Raw genomic sequence first — 15,765 nt, forward strand, 5'->3', positions numbered from 1 at the left:
TTTTTTTTTTTTTGAAGAAAGTGAAGAAATAATTATCCAGTACATTTACGTTTTGTCAGGCACACAGGCGCAGTCTGTACTTGTTTCCTAACGAATTTTAGCAACATAACATAAATGAAACATGTGTACCAGAAAATAGAGACAGTACAAACGGACATTTTCATCTGTGACACATTTGATGAGAAATATAGTTAGATGTCACGTGCAAGCACTCTAAACATGTCCTATCCTTTAATTCTATTCGTATGTTTATGTAGGTGAGACTGAGAAATCAAGAAACAATAATAACTGGTTTTCTTCCAGGGCAAAAATCTAAATGTGAAGGGGTGTTACACTGGGACTTTAATTGCGTCCTTTGTACAGCGGGGGACACTTCTAAATGGTACAGCCATATGGAGATTTACGGCTAAGGTGTACCATTTAGAAGTGTCCCCCGCTGTACAAGATGGACAAGTAATCGCAATTTTACAAGATTAACAAGTAATCGCAATTTTTTAATTTATTAGTTCTTGGGGAGAGGAAGATGGAAGCGAACCCTCGTAAGGACCTCTGCAAGAAAACATGAATACTATCCGCCACTGTTTGTTACATTACACAAAATAGTTATATATATACAGGGGCGGATCCAGGATATGATCAAGGGAGGGGCTAAACCATAGTTTGACGTTTTATCCAGTGTAAAGCAGGATTGAAGTCCATTTTATCCAGTGTATACCCGAACGTCAAGGGGGGGCTATAGCCCCTATAGCCCCTCCCTTAGATCCGCCACTGTATATATATATATATATATATATATATATATATATATATATATATATATATATATATATATATATATATATATATATATATATAATATTAAGTTTTAGTCAGGGTTTTCATTCTGCAGGAGAGGGGAGGATAGTAATACCTGGCGAACATTTTCTATTCTCAGAGTGTTGCAAATGATAGCATTTCCTTCATTATAGCTTGGCCAAGCTAGTTGCATTATATATAAGGATTAAGTTAGCCTAAAAAGCTTAAATTTTTATGGCAGTTTTACTCTGTAGCCATGTTTCTCATTTTCGGTCTACGGGACTCTGTGTCCGGAAATTTTCGATGGCTTCCAAGTCGGAAAATAAGTGTATCAAATGCATATATATTATATGTATGGTTATATGAGGCATGGATCTACAGTTTAAAGTGTGATACCGGTAACAACTTCATGAGCTTCCACCGCAAATCGAACCAGAGTCTCCCGCGATCAAGGCGTATGTGTTAACCATACAGCCACGAGGAAATTCACATAAGCACACACGCATATATATTGTTGAGTTGATTTTGACTTTACCGTCTCTTTCAGCAGCGAGGATATATGAAGTGTATGTAGACCTACTGATTAACGTGGAATCCGAACTACATGAGCTCGCGCCGGGAATTGAACCCGAGTATTCCACGACAAAGACGCGTACACTAGCCACGGAGTTCACACACACACACAGAATCAGAGTCCTCACACACCAAGGGTGAAAGCTGTGCCACTGAGTCACAGCAGCCACAAGGCTAGGTCGAGTCCACTTTACGTTCATAGTTTCTTAGTACATAAATGTTACGATTATGAAATAGATTTTCCTTAATGAGCTGCATATAAACAAAAGCTTTCGAAATGTATTAAACAATTAGCTCGATTTGAGTGTGAACTTAAAGTTATATCAGAGTGTAAATACGGATACGCACCAAAGCTCGAAAACTTAATACACTATTTCTCCTATATAGTCAGCATGTACCAAGCAATCGTTCAGCTTTCATTTGAGAGGATGGAAATCGAAGGCTCCTGAACAACTATGTTACTAATGTGCGGAATGTATTTATCTTACAGTGAACTGCTTCGATGCCAAGTGGCCTAACTCCAAAATTGAAATTTTCCAGGAGTGAAAGTTAAAGTTCAATATCTCATGAACAATTCATATTTCTTTTATGTTGGGAACCAAAACCATAACTACTGTATGTAGTTCATTGTTTTATAATTTAGTGTATACAAAAATCCTTTAAAAAAATACCTATTCACAGAAGTGAAAGGTACTTATCTGTACTAGTTCTTGGCATCCAAGCAGTCCATTTATTGTAATACTAGCTTAATATACCCATTCTTCGCATGGGGGCTGTATTTGGAAGTCAACACCTGTGGAAGTATCACCATTCATTTCAGCGACCGCGAAAACTATGGATTTGACACTAGTATCAATCAATATGGGCTATTTATACATGTCTCGGTATTCCTCACCCGCTGACACCCGGCCCGCATACAGTGGTAGCTGAATTTGCAAGTCATCGCTGATGGAAGTGTCACCATTGATCTCAGCGACCGTGAAAACTATGGATTTGACACTAATGTCGATCAATTTGGATTACTTTTACTACATGTCTCGCTAAACGCCCCCCTGAGACCCCCCTGGTTACAATGTTGACGAAAACGCTTTGCCTTAGACTGGGACCTGGACCAAGGTATCCGTGACCAAAATTTGGTAACTCTCGGTCAACTTATCTGGTCCCCAGGTCGGTCCCAGTAAACGTCCCCTCCGAGACCCCCCTGGTTCGAAATTTAAAAATAAACGCTTCGTCTTGATCTGGGGCCTGGACCAAGGTACCCGTGACCAAATTTTGGGAACTCTCGGTCCACTCGTCTGGTCCCCAGGTCGCACACAAACAGACAGACAAACTCACAAACAAACTCTTTATTTTATTTATATTAGATAAGATATACTATGTAAAATAGTCTCGTATCACAATATGTGATGTACAACAAATGTTTCATTATATATTATCCGTAGCTCTTGATATGCTGCAACATATTAAAGCCTCAAAATGGTTGGGCAAGCGAATAATCCAGAAGTTACGTAACCCTATTGCGTTCATGGGAACAAAAACAATAATTATAACTATGCTAAATTACTATAGACTATCAACTGCTCATTCAGAGAATTTATGAAGTTCACTTTATCGCAATAGTTTTATACAAACTAGATTTAAACTACGGATAATAGTTTTATACAAACTAGATAATCAATTATTATTATTATCACTATATTTGCAGTACAACCAAATACAACAACATTAACTATTAGTTCTAATTAACTGAATTGAGCTGAAAATTAAATCTTGATCTTTAAAGATTAACTATTAATTTTATGCGTTCTGTACCTTTCTGTAGGAATAAAAGCTGGAATTGGTTTCAAGGCTGTTTCTGAGTGAATACTTTCTTCAAAATAATATTAAAAATTATAGAAAAATTTTCGAGACATTCGAGTCGAGTCGAGATTTTTAAGAGCCGTCTCGACTCGACTCGTGTCTCGACTCGAAAATTCGAGTCGAGAAATACGTTTGTCTCGACTCGTCTCGAATTTTACAAAGTGTGTCTCGACTCGAATCTCGACTCGAATTCGAGTCGAGTCGAGTCGAGATTCGAGACATGTCTCGACTCGAGCGCATCCCTATATGAATTATAATTCCACAAAATTAAAAAAACAAAAACAGCACGTTGAATAATTTTTGCAACACGTTTTGCACTCACATTCCTTGTGAAGATTTTTTTTCTAATCCTGAATCACTTGCGCTATCAACATAATCAGTTGTTTCTTGCCGGTTATACTCGTCAGCAAGACTGACTTTCAAGGATTCCCACTTTCTTGACAAGTCCAATAGTTCTTCTTTTCTAGAATCCTTGGAAACTTCTTTACTGAATTTTTTCAGAAAGTATGTAAGTTTATTGAAAGCCGTACCTGGAAGGTCTGTTACTTGGTTGAAGCTTCTAGGATCCAAAAACGACAAATCAGCCCATAAAGTATCTATCTTGCTTCTTGAATCTTGACGATATACTCGAAATTACCATATCCAATATTGTGTTGAATGATTCGATGCTGTACCTTGTCATTGGATCAGAAGCAGCTTCATCTTCACACTTATAGGCAAAAATCTTTTTCCATCTGCGCAGGCGCGTTGTCGGTAGGTCAGTAGAAGCAAAGAAATCACTTCTAATTCTTCAAATATCTTATTGGTCCATTCTGCAAACCTTAATGCTGCATTTTTAACGGATTCAAAATCAGCTCTCTGCTTCTTTAGTTGGGACAGAATAGTATGCACGATTTGATATGACTGCAATACATCAGTACCCTGTGTTTGGAGGTAGTTTGACAGAGTGGTCGTCACTTGAAACATTCTCAGGAACACTTGTACTGTCAGAATTGTTTTGAACTGGAGAAGATCTATATATCCTTCCGCTTTGCACCTAGCTTCCAGTTGATAGAAGCAATCTCCTTCACTGTTATAATACACTCTATGTATAAAGCATTTTCTGGGTTCGAAAAATGATCAAACACTTTCTGCAAAGCAGAGTCTTTGGGCCACCATCTTGTTTCCGCAATAACTGTAAGACGCCTTTGTTGACATTTGATCTTCCAAATGTCCATTTGCAGATAAGATTCACGTATAAATACCGCACACTACAGGCATTCAGCAGAACAAACAATGACACAGAATCAATGCAACTTTCTGTCGCAGCACATATGACAAGATTGAGTATGTGAGCGCAACACCACACATATAACTGATCCAATGGCGTATTTAAGAGGGGCTTCCAGGCTTAAGCCCCCCGAAATCTTTCTTACTATAGTAAAGTAAATGAAAATCTATCAGAATTTTCACATTTCCAGGCAAAGCCCCTCCCCAAAACAAAATCGTAAATACTCCACTGAACTGATCAGAGCACACGATACTTAAGTGTTTTTAAAAATCCGAATATTGTCCTTGCATCTTACTTGCACCATCGGTTGAATTTCCAATACACTTCTTAATACCAAGGTTCAACTTTTGCAGAATTTCCAGTAGTAAATCGCAGAGATTCTGGCCTGTAGTAGACACGCATTTTATAATGGCAACAATTCTTTCTTTAACAACAGTTTTAACAACATACCGTAAAACAAGCGAACACTGGTCTAAACTGTTTCATCTTGAGTAGTGTCCAGAATTCACCGTGGATTTTGGAAGTTCTGTGACCGCCACTCTCCTTACTCCCTCAGATTTATTTTATTCTATTCAATGACCTTATCTAAATGACTTTTAAACGGAAGATCAAATTTGCTTAACAAAAGAATAATCTCCAATAAAGTTTCTATGATCTATAGTTGTCTCCAGTCTATAAACTGCTTCATTTCCTTTTCCTCTGTAAACTGAGCCCTCTTTTACCAACGAGTTTCAGCACTTCGACAACTCGCTGCATTACCTGTCTGTTCTTCTCAACCTGATGCTGCCCTTATTTTAGCTGTCCATGAAGAAGTAGTTTCTTAACACTATGTTCTCTTTTGTAAGATATGTAAACATCCACACGTGCCTAATGTATTTTAGAAGATTCGTGTTCTCTTATTCGCTAATAAGCGTGCTTAGTGTCACATACAGAACCTTTAACAAATGTGTTGGTTCGATCTGTAGAATAAGCTATGCACACCCTGCAAAAAACCCATTTTCAGCAGAACAATATGACAGTCTAGTTCCATGGGTGTCATCTGCTCGTTTATAAGAAAACTCAGGATTAAAGGTTATATTTTATTTCGGTTGATGGAGATGGAAATAAATAAAGAAAAAAACTTGAGGATATCATTCTCTTGTAGACGTATGAAATAGTTTGTTGCTTTGTTCTCTGCCGCATCATGCTTTTCAGTGTTTTCATTGACTTTGGAATCGGCATCACTAGAACTGGATGTTGGAAGCGCACTAATTTCAAGACTTGTGGAAGTGGAACTTTATTATTTCATTTTTTACTCTGACAGTAACATTCGTAGCTGATGTGGTGTGAGCACTAATTTCAGCATTCATGGACACAGAATTTCCTTGTTCATTTTTCACTCTGACAGTAACATTGTTAGCAGATGAGGTAGGATCGCTAACTTCAATATTGTGTTCTGCTTGTTGTGAGTCAATAGTTGGCAGTCTTGCAGGTTTTGAGGCACTCAATAGGTCTGTGATCTTTCTGCATGCATCAGCATCTGCTTTTAATCGCTTTGTCTTCTTTTCAGAAAGGTTATGAGCACCACTTTTCCGACTCGAATTATTTATTGTCTCCATCAATCGCCAAAGATAATAAATACGTAAGAAAAATATGGTATAATTAAAGAACTGAAACTATCCCTTGACTGATATGCATCCTTGATATTCAATGGAGCATAAGTACAAGGTAACCAAAAGAGTTCTTGCCGTTTCTGACATCCCATTAATCATGCCTTAACAGAGAGGAAATGAAATGACGCACATGTCTGCCAAACGATCGGGACTTTTCTTATCGACTTTCAGTAATACAGCTATGTTGCGTACACACAGCAATCATAGCTCCTCCAGTGTTGAAGAAAAATTAGGTGTCTGAGCAGTTTGTTCGCGTGTGATTGTTGTATGACTTTAAAGTGGGCCTCTCAGCTACCGCATCGTCGCCGCTTGCATTTGCTAGGCATTTGGGGAGAATTACGTGAACGAACGCACTGCCGGGCATTGGTTCCGGAAATTCCGTTCGGGAGATATGAGCCTTTCGGATAAATCTAGCAGTGAACGACCACGTGTTAGATGACGAGGCCCGGAAACCAGCAATGAACAACGACAGTGGTATAACATGTGAAGAACTTGCAGAAATGTTACATGTTTTCCTCTGAAATAGTCAGACTGCACCTGCATGGGATAGAGAAGTCATTCACTTTAAGCAAGTGGGTACCCCATACATTGTCGTCTGCTAAGAAAACAACGAGTGACTTGCTGTTTGTCCTTGCTCACTCGGCACCTGAACATACTCATTTTTGATCGCTTGCTCGCTGATGATGAAACTGGATTCTCTATGACACTCTCAAACGTACCAGACATTGTTTGACCCTGTTCTTCACACTTGAAGACCACCTCTGCACCCATGAAAGGTTATATTCTCAGTATGTTCGAATTGTCGCCAAATACTGCATTACGAGCTCATTCCAAGTGTCAGAGACCATCACTGTTGATCTATACTCTCAGTAGTTGCAAAGGGTGCACCTTGCATTGAGGCACAAGGAGCTGGCATTGGTGAATCACAAAGGTGTGTTGTTCCTGCACAACAATGCCAAGCCACATGTGGCAAAGAGGACCCGGGAGACTATTCAGCAACTTGTCTGGGAGACATTGCGACATGCACCATATTCAGCGGACCTTGCGCCAACAGATTATCATCCAGCATCTTCGATAACCACCTCCATGGAAGATCCATCGCAAATAAGGTAAACCTGCGGAATGCACTCAAGGACGTCTTTCTATCCACGACCGCCAAGATTTACCATCAAAATATTGTGCACCTGTAAGAACGTTGACAAAAGATGTTGTATGCTGATGGAGATTACTTCGAAACCTAAACGTTTGAACGAACCATTGTATTGCTCTTTGTTTATCACAGCTCCAAAAAGACAAATACTTTGGTTACCCTGTTTGATTACTTTGTTTCTGGCTAACTTGTAATATACACATGATCGATTGAGTAGTTTTTAAGACAGTACACACCAGGTCCGTAATCAGTTTAAAGCCTCGGGGGAGGCTATCTATAAGTAAAGCTGAGTAGGCCTTCATCAAAATATATATTGCAAGAAACTAGAAGGAAAGTCGGAAGAAATGTATTACAGAACACGGTATCACGTGATATTATGAACGAGAATGCATAACAGCACGCAGAAAAAACTTCATGCAGGATATACTTACGGGCCACCCTATAGAAACGCTTGTTTCATTGTCTGTTCTCTGGTATCAAAAAATTAAGATTCCTGTAATAATTTTCAAAATAACCTAACCCTAATTTTAAATGCAAAATAATATACATATAACAAGTTATGATTACACAGAGACGTCGGAAGTGTTTGTTGTTTACGGTCAGGATGGGGAGCTTGATTAAACTTTCAGAAAACCGGAAACTCAACCTCGCCGTACGTATGAACTTCACTTGAAACAAAATATGTTTCTTGGTTCCCGTTTCCACTGCACTGATTCTCTAGATTTAAAGGTTGTTCCGTTCAGTTCGAAATTTTCTTTTATATGCTGCATCTAGGGGGCACTTGGGAAGGGGGGCGCACCGGGCATCGCGCGGAAGCCCGATGGCCCTATCCGCTTCTGCATCTCACCTTTCCGGAAGATCTCTGGTGATTGTTAGTTCCCAAATACTGCTGAGCTATGTTGATACATCTATTAACGGATGCAAAACGGTACTCTATCGTGAAGAAACGCACACTACGCAGTTTAAATTCGGAAGTTATCAAAGTCCAGAGGACATGTCGCGGCTCTAAGTGGGATGAGTTGTTAGTTGAAGTTTAGCGTCTATTTTCAGCACACTAATGCTGTATGATAAATTAACTTAAAGGTCAATTTTAATGTGTTAATTACAAGCCTATTATTTGCCCAATCATTTTTTCATGCGGATAATCGGTTGTCAGTTTTATTTAGTAATTTAAAAATTACCTAAACAACTTACGTGAAAGATTTATCAGTGTACGTTTGCAAAATTTCAAAACACGACAATATGCTTTCTTCAAGGAAGAACTAAAAGTAGATAGCGTTGTGTAAGATAACAGAATAAAAAAAAAGTAAGCGCTTCTAGAGACTCCTGTCAGGCAATATTGCATTTTCTTTCATTTGATGGAAGGAAAAGTGACATGCAAATATCAAAGGTATCCGATAAAAATACTGAATAAACTCTTTCGTTATACTAAATATTATTAGCCCTGATAAAGGTGGAACAAAAATGAATTAATGTTGATCTTTTATGAGAGCATCAGAAGCGGCACAATCTGCTCTGTCACGAAAACTCAACAGAACAAAACATTCGTGTTTTGTAGCCTTATGTGTGGGATAATTCATAATACAGAAGTATTAGTGAAAAATATGAAATCATTTCTGGTTCTAAATCGATCAAAAAGTTTCGAAAACAAATCAATAAAAGTTCATTTAGAAGCCATAGATACTCACGAAATTTTGTCAACCTATCTTTATTACAGTATTTTCCCGTTTTCTTTCGTTCAAGAATGAAATCTAGAAGTCTATCACTTTCATTATTACAAGGACGTTCAATAAGTTTTGCACAGATTGTATGATATTTTTATTAATTGCAATATGATGCTGAAATTTGAAGTGAACATACTTTGATCCTTTGGCTACAAGACCATGTCACTCAATGTAGCCGCCATCTGTTGTGACGCATCTCGTCGAATGTTTTTTTTTTTCCATGCCTTGAATGCACTTAAGTAAAATTCAGGAGGCTAACTTTTACGTCATTGTTTCACACAAGAAATGAGGATCCTGTCACTGTCGAATGATTATCCTCGCAGGTGGGCCGTCAGAGGACCAAACAGTAAGAAATCCGAATGAATCAAGTCCTGAGTATAGGGAGGCCGAGAGATAACTTTTTTCATGATTTTTTAAATGTCATTATGGTTGTGTGGGGCTTGGCATTGTCATGATGGTGTTTGATGACATTACCTTGCAGCTCCGGTATCTTGATTTGGCGCTTCTTGTTAATTATGGAGCCATGTTTTTTTTTTTTTTTTTTTAAGCCTATGAAAATGACACCACACGGATCGCAGAAAAAGGAAGCCGTAATTTTCTGGCCTAATCTGTAAATCTAGGTTTTTTAAAGCGCTGCAACTAACGTTGAATACTGGTGCGGTTCAATGTGTGATCCCCATAAACCGGAAACAGCTTTCTATTAGGGATGCGCACGAGACGAGTCGAGACAGGATTTTCCTGACAAAATTCGAGTCGAGACACGGCTCTTCCAATAGTGAAATATACATTTTTCGGGTCGAGGCGTCACTTTTACAGCACATTTTCGAGACGAAACAGCCATAAATCTTGTCTCGTGCGCATCCCTACTTTCTATGAATTGATGTAGCTGCTTCATCACCGATTTTGAACAATAATTCCATTATCGACCGTTGTCGGGTCCTGATGTCTACTTTAATGTCCATTGTGGTTTACCTGTGAACAATAGGAAACAATAATTACTACCATTTTGAAGCCAAAGGATGAAAGTATGTTCACCTAAAAGTTCATCATCATATTGCTAGTAATAAAAATATTATACAATCTGTGCAAAACTTATTGAACGCCCTTTGGAAATTACTTTATAATTGAGTATTTGGTTATATAAAATGTCACTGTATTCTTCAAGTCAAATAATAATTGAATTAATATAAGGTTATTTACTTTGTGAAGAGCTTTGTAGTTATAATGAAATAGGAAGCAAAGGTCCTTATAAGTCTGTTTCTGTGTGATCAATTTACGTCGACTTTAAACTACATTTAGCGAGGCCTTTCAAACGGTGCCAAACTTGACTCTGTGGGCCATCCAGCTCCCCAACTAAAGATACAGATAGTACAACTTGCTGTGTATTTCCTTCTGTACAATTACAGTCAACATTTATTTTACTTCGATTTTTGAATTTTCGTACATCTTTTGTAGTTCTTTGAATTTTGACTAGTTTGTAATTTTGTAGCAACTATTGTGTTTGAAAGAATAACATAGAAACAAATGTCGAACTGTGGATTCATTCTTAGTCTTTCCAAAATATAGATTTACGGAGGTAACGAAAATTCAGTAATTAAAGATCATAACAGGCGTAAAGAAAATATAAAATGTCTCCCTTTTTTGGAAGTTGTGAAACTGTAAATTTCCATTTTACGCCATTATAATATTAAAAGTGCTTTAAGTGTTTATAATCTAATTGAGAAATAGAAAATCTTTTGCATCTATAATTCGAGGAATAAAGAATTAACACGGATTACTCGTTGTTGCGTGCGAGTAATTAAAAAGCTAATTAAACAGGCTTATGTTAGATGTCAAATAAAAAGAGAATGTATGATTTTTCAGTGCAGAGATGTAGTACTATTTGGGAATATTTATCTTTCTACTAAGAAACGTGGTTTCTGAAGATTCCACACTCCCATTGAAATGTAGAAATTAAATCTAAAGGTTTTCAAATTTGTGAGAATTAGATTTAGTGATGAGCGCAAGAGTTTTTGTCTTGCAGTTTGTGCAAGAGTCTCACATACAAGACCAAGATAAAGACTAGGACCAAGACTAGGAATCCCTATGCAAGATCAAGACCAAGAGCAAGGAATGCAAGACCAAGACCATACCTGCAAGACCGAGATCAAGAGTCTTGCACAAGTACCAGTACTATCTGATTTTTTTTATACAATGTAAAAAGGAAAGGGAAAAATCATTACATCTTTCACTTAAATTTCTCGGTGTGGATGTGCTCCCAGTAGTTTATGCAATTCGTGTGAGTCGATCTACCCCTGTAGCATATAACTACAGTATGTCATTTTCTGAATCGGTTGTTCGTGTTTTCTGTAGTTCAAGCCACACAGGTGTCATCTTGCTCCATATGAGCTTTTATGGTGGACAAACACCATATGCGTGGAGTTTCTCGGGATCTTCCCGTTGCCTCCTACTTTCTTCATTCCACCATTTCATTCATCTCTCATCATCGTCGTCTTCCTTAGCTTCGGTGCATAATCGTGGGACGTTAAACTATATATTTTATTTCAAAAAATATTAGTGATGTTCTTCCAAAACTAAAGAGAAATGTTGTATTGAACGTCGGTAATTCCGTACACCATACGTGAAGACTACATGAGTATAGTCTTGGCTCCGAGGCTCAAGCATCCGTTGGAAATTTTTAATGTGTGTTCATAAAATTAATGTCGAAATGACATTTTCATGACATTGGCAAAAACTTAGTGCACGTGACCGCAAGTTTTATTTTAATGGACTATGCTTATACGTTGAATAATTGTTTATCAACATAACTTATAGCCTCCTTAGGTATACGACACATCGAAGATTGAGCAATGTAACATTATACAACAATAAATAATCCATATTCACAAGAGAGTGATTTTGTACAGTTATTTCAAATAACTTAGAGTTTGATGTCGTTATTTTGTATTTCTAATATAGGCCAAAAGTATTTATATAAATTGAGTTTACATAAAAGACACAGTTGAGTCGTTTTCAGTTTTCACTCAAATTATTCTAAAATATTAAGAAGATTGATTTTAATCATTAGTATTTTAATTTTTCTCTCTCTTTTTGGCCAATATTGCTAAATATTTGGTCTAGGAATTAATTCGTGCGGTTGGTACGCACACATTGAAGCTGTAGTACAAACACAAAATACATAAATACCTTAAGAAAAATATTTTCCATCGCTAGCCACCACTTTCGCCCATCTGTCATGCAATGTACGGATTCCGTGGCGAAAGAAGTCCTCATCCTTGGAAGCGATGCAGTCAGAGACCCATGTTTCGATATCTTCTGAAGAAGTAAACCGCTGTCCAATCAAATCGTTGTTCATGCAATCGAACAAGTAGTAGTCCGAAGGAGCAACGTCTGGTGAATACGGCGGGTGGGGTAAAACTTCCCATCCGACATTTTCTAAATAGGTTTTGACCGGTTTTGCGACATGTGGGCGAGCGTTATCATGTTGAACAATAAGTTTATCATGTCTGTTCTCCCATTCTGGTCGTGTTCTGGCCAGAGCTTGCTTCAAACGCATTAATTGTCGTCGATAACGTTCTCCATTCATAGTTTCACCCGGTTGCAGCAGCTCATAGTACACCACACCTTTCATATCCCACCATATGCACAGCATAACCTTTGCACAGTGAATATCTCGTTTTGGTTGTGATGGACCTGGTTCACCTGGTTTCACCCAGGCCTTTTTTCGTTTAGGGTTCTCGTAATGGATCCACTTCTCATCACCCGTAATAATTCGATGCAGAAACCCCTTTCTGCTCTGTCGTTGAAGCAGCATTTCGCAAATGGTTTTTCGTCTTTCAACGTCTCTGTCTTTCAATTCATGTGGAACCCAATGTGACATCTTTTGAATCATTCCCATGGCTTTCAAGCGTTTGGAGACTGTTGTTTGATCAACGCCTAATGCTGCTGCAAGTTGTTCCTGTGTTTGACACGAATCCTGCTCGAGCAATGCTGTCAATTCTTCGTCTTGAAATTTTTTTGGCTGTCCAGCTCGCTCTTGGGCTGCCAAGCCGAAATCACCACTTCTAAACCGTGCAAACCACTTCTGACACGTTCGCTCAGCTAGAGCATGGTCACCATACACTTCCACCAAAATACGATGACTTTCAGTCGAACTTTTCTGCATGTTAAAGTAATGCAGCAGGACACCCCGCAAAAACACTTTATCAGGCACAAATTGCGCCATGTTCACTTAACTACAAACTGGTGTTGTTGACGCTTTAATCCACTGCCCTATACTACGAACGATACGCGATGACAGGGGTTTGCAACACATGTGTGGATACACGGAACTGTGGGACGCTCCGTTCGTTGCGCCATCTCTTGTCCACCCGCACGAATTAATTCCTAGACCAAATATATGATCATCATCATCATAGCTATTCTGCCATTATTGGCAGGTCACTTGCTGCAACTGAGAAGCTTCGATGTACGGTGGTCCTCAGCTAGTCTCTTCGTTTTAACATAGAAATTTTCTGTTTTAATACCTTCCTTCAACTACAGTCTCCTTCGCCCCCTCCCTCTCTTTCCTTCCATCATGCCTCTAGCTCGCCCCTCAAAATATAGTTCCTCCTCAGCCAATGTCTCAACTATTCATCTTCCTCCTCTTAATTACATCTAAAATTCTGCTTTTCTCCTCCATTGCTACTATTTCTAACACCTTCTCATCCGTTTTCCGTTCCACCCACCTAAATCTCTCCTTTATTCTCCATGCATACGTTTCGAAAGCCTCCAATTTTTTCATCACTTTTGCGTAATGTCAATGTTTCTGCCTCCATTGAGTACATATTACAATCAGTGAAATAAAATCTCAGCATTTAATTGGAAGTTTGTTCAATACAAAGATTAGCTAATCGTGGTTGAAAAGAAAAAGTATCTGACACCTTTAGAGTGTAAAAATAATTTTTCAATTTATGGCATTTCATTAATCTATGCCGTCTTGATTTTCTTCCATGCGTCCCAGGGGTAGTCTCCTCAGTTTGAGAACCAGTGGAGTATTGGAGTATCTGTTAAAAAAATATAAAAAGATTACGAAACGTTGTGATTTATCTTATAATTAGTGAAGCGTGGGCACCCATTTAAAAAAAATAAAGGTCATCGCCTAAGTTGTACCTACACTATCTTCATACTTACACGAAGGTAAACTATAGTAAGTCTACATTTAGAAACATACATTGTATTTCTGTTACTATTGGTGCATTGTAGAATTTCCCTTATATTCAGAGTAAAATTTACCTATGAAAAGCATAAGATTTCTTAAAAGCAAGACTTGCTAGACTCTTGCAAGCAAGATCAAGACTGGGTGTGCAAGACCAAGACTGGATGTGCAAGACCAAGACTGGATGTGCAAGTGGTCTTGGTCTTGTTCTTGCATTTGCTCATCACTAATTAGATTCTTGAATATACAACAACAACAACAAAAAAATCTTACAATCATAACATGTTTCTTTTGAACTGCTGATCTTTTTCAAAAAACGAATTGTCCTGGGCAGGAAGTTGCCATCGTATTCCGCCATATATGTATAGAAATATGAACGAAGCTATTGTACAGAATTTTACAATACAACATAAAACCACCACACACACTTTATAATTATATGTACCTGGAAAATAGCAGGTTGATTTTGATATGCCATATAGTATTCAATGTGACCCATTTCATGATGGATGACGTAAAAGTCTTCTTCATTTACTTCTGCACACAGCAACATTCTAGAAGGAAAGTTGCGAAAAAGAAAATTTATAGGTATTTGTAAATCTTTCTTGATTAATTACAATAATCTTCATTATTTAAACACATACTTCCAAGCGTAACTTTCTTGATTCGCTGGATCTTTGTAGGTGAATTTATAGTTCGTATGTGTTTCGTACGCACATGCCTTTGATTCGATTCTCTTGAGTTTAGAGAATTTTCTGGACTCTTAAAATTGACATGTATTGAACTACACTCTAGAAAACCAGAAAGAACGACGATGGATTTCGATCAATATGCTGACCACTCATCGGCAAAGATGATGCCAGAGTGGGCATAGGGGTGGGGGCGAGCACCCTGCTGCTTCCTACGCTCGTCCTCCACTGACCCCAGATATTTTGTGTTGTGATATATGTGGAACAACACAAAAATATCCTTTTTGATACACAAAACATAACTACAAAAAATTATCTACCCCTCAATTTACCCCAAGAAATTAAAGCTAATATCCTCACTGCATAACATCCTACTAAAAGTTATTTGGTTGGCCTTCGTTATCCGTGAGTTAGAAAATTTAGTTTGTATGCGGAGAATGATCCCAGAGATACACTGTTAGGGAATTAAACAGCACAATATTAAATGAATAGTCTACTAAATAAAACCTTAGAAAGCTCTTCATTTGCGAGTGATGAATTTAAGATCAGTAGATCATGAATTTTAAATTTAGGATAGGAATAAATGAAGAATTAATACCAAAAAGCAGCCAAGTACAAGACTGGTTTTCCACGATGTAAAAGAAAAACTGTCCGAAGTCAATTTTGTGTCTCAGAAATATACATGTTTCAAATTACAATTTCAACAGACAGAATATCTGTTGTAGAATTCGGTTCACTCAAATATGTACTTTGATACATGCTGAGTATTAATTGTAATAAAGATGTGAAAGTGTTTTAATGATTTTATATTAGAAAAAGAAAAGCGGCTCTTCTTTCATACATTTCTGTACAGTG

General features: G+C 37.8%; 1 protein-coding gene across 1 annotated transcript in view; it reads right to left on the reverse strand.

Annotated features, from left to right (window-relative positions):
* Positions 1-15,765, reverse strand: part of LOC145668188 (angiotensin-converting enzyme-like) — a 128,153-nt gene that overhangs the window by 32,704 nt on the left and 79,684 nt on the right. The window contains exon 6 of the mRNA XM_081735829.1: positions 14,667-14,775. Within this exon, the coding sequence (XP_081591955.1) occupies positions 14,667-14,775 (109 nt within the window). The remainder of the gene's footprint in view (positions 1-14,666; positions 14,776-15,765) is intronic.

This window comes from Thermobia domestica, chromosome 13 (assembly GCF_964235325.1).
Source record: "Thermobia domestica chromosome 13, izTheDome1.hap1.1, whole genome shotgun sequence".
Taxonomy (NCBI): Eukaryota; Metazoa; Arthropoda; class Insecta; order Zygentoma; family Lepismatidae; genus Thermobia; species Thermobia domestica.